The sequence below is a fragment of the Scardinius erythrophthalmus genome (assembly GCF_964197995.2).
Source record: "Scardinius erythrophthalmus genome assembly, chromosome: 11".
NCBI classification, from domain to species: domain Eukaryota; kingdom Metazoa; phylum Chordata; class Actinopteri; order Cypriniformes; family Leuciscidae; genus Scardinius; species Scardinius erythrophthalmus.
In genome coordinates this window covers 44,545,554-44,553,053 of record NC_138231.1, presented here as the reverse complement: position 1 = coordinate 44,553,053, position 7,500 = coordinate 44,545,554, and the positions used below count along the sequence as shown (strand labels likewise).

The window sequence follows — 7,500 nt, the reverse complement described above, 5'->3', positions numbered from 1 at the left end:
TAACTGTTTAGAAAGAGGATTTGGAAGTACCAGTTGGTCATTAAAAAAAAAAAAAAAAAGTTTTGATTGCGTGAACCACAATTTTATATAGTTTCCTTTTCAAAAGAGTATATATATATCTATATATATATTATACACACACATAATTAGAAAGCATCTCCACATGAGACCGTCAGGAGACACTGAACTGCACGTTATCTCCTCCTGAACTCTACAGACAGCGACTGACACCCTCCCGAACACCAGCTCCACTAACGCGACTACAGTGAGTGTGGAGTTTAGATAAAGTTTACTTACACGATCCCGTCCAGATGCGCCATAGTTCAGGAGTCTGTCTGCGGTGATGGGAACACGTGAAACTGCACGGTGAAGCCAGCGCAACAATCCCGGCTTCCGGTACAGCCGGAAGTTTCAAAATACAGGTCTCTGTCATTCTCCACAGCAAACACAGCGCCATCCCGACTCCGAAACCACGTTTTGGATGATATAAACACTAACACTTTACAGAACTACATTTTATTACTATTAATAGTAATATTTTACAAGGAAAAATGTCATTACACGAAGGTAAACTTTTTAAAGTTATTTCGTGATGTTACTCATTAGGCCTACTGGAATACTTGTCTATGGCAAATTCTTTGCATCACATGAACTTTATTTTCCCTAATAATTAAAATTATAAATAAATAATTGCAATGAACCATTTAGTCTGTTTTACTCATTAGAGTGTAAGCCCAATGCATTTGTTTATATTTTACTTGGAAACATACCTATAGGGACACATAAAACGCAGTGGAAAATATTTTAAAAGGAGAAATATTTCTCTTTTTGTTCAACTTTAATATTGGTCCATTTTAATCTTAAATTTGTGCTAATATTATTATCTAAAGGTGCACTGTTACTTTTTTGTTCAGAATGTATGACCATGAATCCATCTTCCAAACTGTGCTTTTCTTTTACAGTTTGTCTATAATATGTTTCATTGTAATATGTTTATATTCGGACTATTTTATACTGAGCGGGATGCTGCGGAGTAACCGTGACGCGTCATAGACATAAACAGAGAGAAGTAGTTCCGGCCACAGTGTTCTTCCGCGAGCAGCAGCGGTGTTCATCAACCGCCAGCGAGACAACGATCCCAGTGTTCCTTTAAAAGAAGTTTAATGTTTTATTCCCTAAAAAAAGTTACATATATTCAAGGTGTACAAGGTGCTCAGAGTGGTTGAAGTAGCCTACTTGAATTTGACTATGACATTTAAATCATGGGAAACCCTTGAAACCCCTTGCGCTGCTCCTGCCTGAAATATGAGGATTTAGAGGATGTCACATTTCACTCCTGCCATGTAAAGAGAGGCAAACTCTATTAATGTAACTATATTAAAGTATAAGATAGGGAAGAAATTTGGCTTAAACAGCTTTACTAACTTAACCCCATATTTCTGTAATAAAGCTCACAGAATGAAGTTTCCCACAGGATTGTGTGAGATGGGGTCAGGGGTCATGCTCCCGCAAAAGAACATTTGTACATTTTAAAGTTAAATTCATCAATCTGGTGCACTTTAAGTGTGCAAACTGAACAGAAAAGCATCGACTCGTACCTGAACTTGACTCAAACCTCTTTTAGATTTAGCATCTACATTACATTCACACTTGTGTTTCAGGAAGCCAAACTATTAGAAAAAAATATATAATAATTTTTATGTTTTTATTTCTATGATAGTAATAGCCTTTATACTGTAAAATAAATGCAAATCAAATATTTCATACAATACAGTAAGGAAATTACAACCCTTTTGTCCTAATTTCTTGCAGGAGATAAACCCTAAAGCTTTTATTTTGATGGAAACTGCATTTGAGCTTTTATTGGAGAAAAACGAACCACAATTACTTTGAAAACATGTTTACAGTTGTGTCTTATTACACACCTAGTGAAAAGCTGTAATCATCTTTAACATCTTCAGTCTTGCTCCCCGATCTGGAGCCCCGCTGGCTCATGCGCGCTGCTCTGGCGCCCCCTCGCGGACCGACCAGGGACGACATGCACGGGTTCACTGAGAGTTTCTCTTGTTTTAATGTGTTGTGTGTGTTGGCATCGGCTGCACGCTTCTGTCAGGTGCGGATGCCCTTCCCAGAGGCGGATCTCGAACACAAGATGATGAAAGAGAACCCAGAGTGATCAATAAATAAAATAAATAAATTATTAAAATAACGATAGTATAGCTAGAATTGTCAACTTCGTCTTTTTAACTGTAGAGACAAATGATAAACTGGAGTGGCAGTCTTTAGATAAACATGTTCACAGCATCCATATATATATATACAAAATGAAGTGAGTTTTTGCTTGAAACAAGCTAAATTATTTGCCGATGGGCAAACTTTTGATCATTTATTTTTAGAAACAAGATATAATTTCTTATGTCATTTTACTTCTCTAGTAAATGCTTCTTGATTTAAGAACTTTTTTGATATTTGGACTGGAAACAAGACAAATACTAAGTGAGAAAGCATTTTTTGCAGTGTTAAGTCATTAGATTGCAATATAATTACATTGTAATTATTTACAATAAAAATGCTTTACATTTTACAAAGAAAATACTTTATTTTCTTCTGTTATTACATCTTTTAATAAGAATAATGTTAGAGTTTATGCCCTCTTCTATTGGCTCTTCTATCCACTAAAGATCTTTAATGTTCCCATACTTAACGTCGCCAGTTATTGCACACTTTGCATGTGCTGCATTTTTTTTGTACCATTTTATGAATTTACCTTGTTTAGAAATTGAAAGATAATAAATACGTTTTGGTAAGTGAGATCTCTTATTATAGTCCTTGAAAACAAAAGTAGAGCTTGAAAAAGTCCTATATTTTTCAGACTGTGTGCGAGCCGTGGATATAGTGTTGAAGTCATCAGATCACACACACACACACAGAAGACCAACAGCAGCTGCTTTAGAAGATATATATTTATTGTAAAAGGTCCAGACATTACCCAGTTAACGGACACTGATGCTGGGGATCAAGGCAAACTCATTGAGCAACACATTCAGTGCATTAAAGCGCTGATCACATGACCGGATCGCTGATCACATGACCGGATCGCTGATCACATGACCGGATCGCTGATCACATGACCGGATCGCTGATCACATGACCGGATCAGCAACACGAGCAAACCTCAGAGTTCATCAGCAGGAGCGGCGTCAGACCCACAGTCCACCATACCAGTCTCTCAGAGGAAACACACACACACGTGAACACACAAGAGGAGAGATGCGTGAAGTGAGGCATGCAGATAAACCAATCAAAACACACACACACACACACACACACAGGTGAAGAGAGAAACTGCATATGGAGGAAGTGATGCGTCGCACGTCAGACCCCCTGAAGCTCCTCGAGTCGGCCCGACGGGAACCGGATCATGTGACAGTCGCATCATCAGCATCAGAACACTCAGATGGTCACATTAATATCTCATAGATAGCTTTAAACATTCATACACACGTATATAAACACACATTTACATATTAGATTATAGTTCATGTGTTAAAGAGACGGACGACCTGATTGATACAACCAGTATAAGAAGAGTTTAAAAGCATTAAAACATGGACTCGCACGCCGAGCCCTAAATGACCCGGAGGAACATTGGCACTGTCAGAGACTGAGTCCAGAAGCACTTCCTGAAGACGTGTGTGTGTGTGTGTGTGTGTGTGTGTGTGTTCAGAAGCACTTCCTGAAGACGATGTGCGGGCCGAACTCCTGGTACTCCTGCGCGCTGATCCAGGCGCCGCTGAGCTCGGTTCTGCTGGCCAGCGCCGCTCCGCCGCTCCACACGGAGGAGTCCCGCTCCGGAGGGCTGACGACCCGCACACACACACCCAGGTCCGACGCACACACACCACACACCTCCTGCTGGAGGCGCTCCGGGAGGCCCGGCAGCAGCGTGTTCCCGCCTGCACACACACACACAGATTAGCCAGAGCACACACACTCAGTCACGTGTTACAGATCCTAGCCTCTGATTGGCCAGCGCACACACACACACACACACACACATACACACAGATTGGCCAGCGCACACACACACACCTGACAGGAGGATGTTTCCCACAAAGCTGCGCCGGAGGTCGATGTCCGACTGCATGATGGACCTGAACACGCTCTCATGCATCCCATAATGATCTCGTCCAATCAGCTCCGGCCTGAAGAGGATCTCGGGAGCCCTGCGTGTGACATGAGACTGTGAGAGGGTGAATCTGGAGATTTAAAGGCCCTGATAGACTCGTTTGCAGCAGCGTCTCTAATGAACAGCACACTTTCCTCTTGATGAACTATAAATGCTCGTTCAGCTTCTGCTATAAAGCGTCTCTCCAGTGTTCATGTTTACGTCTGAACAGAAGAACTGAAGCCGGGAAGAGTGACACCTCAGAGGGGGCGGAGCCACAGACACACACCTGTTAGAGTTTACAGACCTTATTCACAGCGGCGCCATCTGTGTAACGGGAGAGAGGCAGTGAGATACACCTCTTCAGTGGGTTGTGCTGTTATTTCGTGTACTTTTGGATTGTTCTGCTGACGAAACACTGCAAAAATACCTTTACAATATAAAGTGACCCCTCCTGACGGCACAGCAGGCGGAGCGACTGGAGGAGACGCAGGCCCTCCGAACCCAGCGCTCTGGGGAGACTTGCGGGACCGCAGATCTGAGTCTCCACACGTCACGGGCCGGCTCAGCGCAGGAGCACAGGCTGGCTTTACTGGGAGAGAGCTCTGGCTCAGACTTACGCCCCTGTAGACCCCAAGGCATGTCCGGCTCTACGGGCACAGCTGTGCGCCAGCAGTGAGACTTGAGGAGGGAGAAGCGTTCGAGACCCGCTTCCCTAGAAAGCCTACAGCCCGACCATATCAGCGAGAATTACACGCCGCAGTCGAAGAGGGGATACCCAGACCATCGCGGACAAAGTTGTCAAGTGTGAATGGCCCCAGTTCAAGCGTTTCACTGGCCAGTTCAGCAGGTTCCCATGGTGCCCCCCACCCACAGGGTTAATGATGAGGTCAGGAGAGATTGTCCCACGCATACAGGATCGGAGCCAAGAGCCAAGAGTGGGGAAATGTGAAAAAAAAAAAAAAAGTCCTCATTGAAACTGCAAAGCCCATCCTCGCCCCTGAGTGGCGCCACCGCACCGCCAGTAAGCGGAGAGCAGCGGAGAGCAGGTGTGTCTGCACAGTGTCTCCGTGGGTTTAATCCACAATAGAGAGCCTAAGTCCCTCCCCTTCCGGTCGACCACCATGGGACCTTATTTCGGAAAAATATTGTATGGTAGTCAATGGCGAGAGACAACAAATATTTTGATCTCGTTTGAATTGTGCCCTGATTTACACATATGATGTTTGTCAATTTAAAAGATACATTTTAAAGTCAAGAAAGTCGCAGTTTGATGTAAAACTGCTGAGGTATAAGACTGTGAAAATACGTAATTAGAAAGACTACAAACCCAGAAGGCGCACATGCGACGTCATACCTTTTCTCTCAATGAATGAAGCTAACTTTACTGAAGCTAACGTCTGTCTGTTTCTATAGTCTTACATTATAATCGTAACGTTACGCCGTCATGCCTGAGTGTTTTGAGCCAGAATACACACATACGAGCAACGGATCTTGTGACGTACATAGTGCGAGACGAGAGATGTAGTTCATTGAGCGATTTTCACATAAAATTTAACGTTACTCTTCTGTTTTATGACAAACTGCGACTTTCTTGACTTTCATAATTACCTTTTGACAAAAATTGACAAACATCATATGTGTTGTTCAGGGCACAGTTCAGACGGAATAAAAAGATAAGTTATCTCTCGCCATTGACTTCCATACATATTTTTTCCGAAGTAAGGTCCCATGAGCCGGAAGCGGAGGGGCGGGACTTCGGCTCTCTATAGAGACTCCAGTCAGTTACAGACTCCCAATGCGCTGTAAAAGCACCTCAATGGAGAGGTGATGTCATCAGCACAGGGGAATCCGCTCAGATCTCAGAAGAAATTTCATCTCTTTTAAACAAAGGAGTAATAGGAACGCCATCAGGGTTTTATTCCCGGTACTTCGTAATTCCAAAGAAAGGGGAGAAAGAAAGTCTCCGCCCTATTCTAGACTTGCAGACCCGGAACACCTCAGAGGTACAGAGGTTTACCCCTTTACTCCGTTCTTTCAAGACGGCTCTCTGGGCTCGGCCCGTGAGAGGAGATTAAACACCATAAAGGTAGAGCCTTTTCCACGGTAAAGCTCCATCTTTCAGCCATTTCGGCATGTGATCTGGGGTTGGATTCGGGAACGATAAGCCAGCACTCCTTGATATGTCGATTCATTAGGGGGAAAGACGGTTACTCCCGTAAGTCCCTGATCCCGCCCTGGGGTTTATCGGCAGTCAGCCTAAGGTCTCGTGGGCTGACAGTTACAAGAGGAGACCCATTTCACATCAGCGGCTCTCAGTGGATGGTGAACGCGATTGTAATGCGTTACAAGGATGCAAATGTACAGTCCCCACCAGGGCTGAGCTCACTCCACTACAGGGATGGCCACTCCTGGACTCTATTCAGGACACGTGCGCTGTGGCAAGCTGGGCATCACCGCACACTTCTGTCAGAGACTGTAGACTGGATGTGACGAGCCGTCGCTGGCGCACTCGGAGCCGGTGCGGGAGCGGCGAGTGTAACGTCAACACTTCACACACATCTCCCGTTCTTATCCTGTTTCCAGTTAAACACCTGGTGTTGGTCCACTTTAGGGTTTTATACAGGCTTGGGCTTCACTTTAGTGTCATAACCAAGGCCATTAGTTACCACTTTCACTGTTGCGTCTGTTCATATCTGCAATACGGGAGTGGTCTATACCGATACCGAACGGATGTTAGAAAGAGAACGTTTGGCTACTTGCAGAACCCCGGATCTCTGATAACAGAAGTGAGGTATCTTGCAGACGACACGATGAAGATGATGTGTAGAATGACGCAGCAGCGAGTCGTATACCGGGAGGCGGGACTCAGTCTGACAGGCGTGGTGTGATTGGCGCTTCCACAGTCGGTCACGCCAGAGACGTTCCCTTACTGAGAGACCCCACTCCTGTTATCAGAGAACCGGGGATACGCAGGTAAGCTAACGCTAGCGGCAGCTCCCAGTGCCACTGAGTCTAGTGTGAGGCAGACAGTGAAGAACACACACACACACACACGAGCGGGTCAGTTACCGGAAGCGTTCGGAGGCCAGCGAGACGAGCCGCCCGTCAGGGAGTGTGTACTGAACCTCTGCGGCGGCCGATCCTGCGCTCCTCAGCTCCGCTTCATAATCCAGAGCCACACGGCAGCATCTCTCCTTCATCTCACGCACGATCTCCAGCTCCGCTGACGTGCGCATACACACGCCCTGCTCCAGCAGCAGCTGCACACACACACACACACACACACAGAGAAACACTGTTGTTTTTGTGCTCTACTAGAGCAGGTTTTC

The 7,500-nt window shown here is 45.0% G+C and overlaps 2 protein-coding genes across 3 annotated transcripts in view; both read right to left on the bottom strand.

Moving 5' to 3' along the window:
- rpf2 (ribosome production factor 2 homolog) overlaps positions 1–431 on the bottom strand; it is a 14,546-nt gene extending 14,115 nt beyond the window's left edge. For both annotated transcript variants that reach the window (XM_081378758.1, XM_081378757.1), the window contains exon 1: positions 298–431. In XM_081378758.1, coding sequence (XP_081234884.1) covers positions 298–320 — 23 coding nt within the window. In that variant the 5' untranslated portion in view covers positions 321–431. The remainder of the gene's footprint in view (positions 1–297) is intronic.
- A 2,515-nt stretch (positions 432–2,946) lies between these two features.
- Positions 2,947–7,500, bottom strand: part of LOC308697997 (uncharacterized protein) — a 27,925-nt gene continuing 23,371 nt past the window's right edge. Inside the window, exons 6-8 of the mRNA XM_081377758.1 lie at positions 7,241–7,431; positions 4,093–4,226; positions 2,947–3,956 (exon numbers count right to left, since the gene is read on the bottom strand). Coding sequence (XP_081233884.1) covers positions 3,724–3,956; positions 4,093–4,226; positions 7,241–7,431 — 558 coding nt within the window. The 3' untranslated portion in view covers positions 2,947–3,723. The remainder of the gene's footprint in view (positions 3,957–4,092; positions 4,227–7,240; positions 7,432–7,500) is intronic.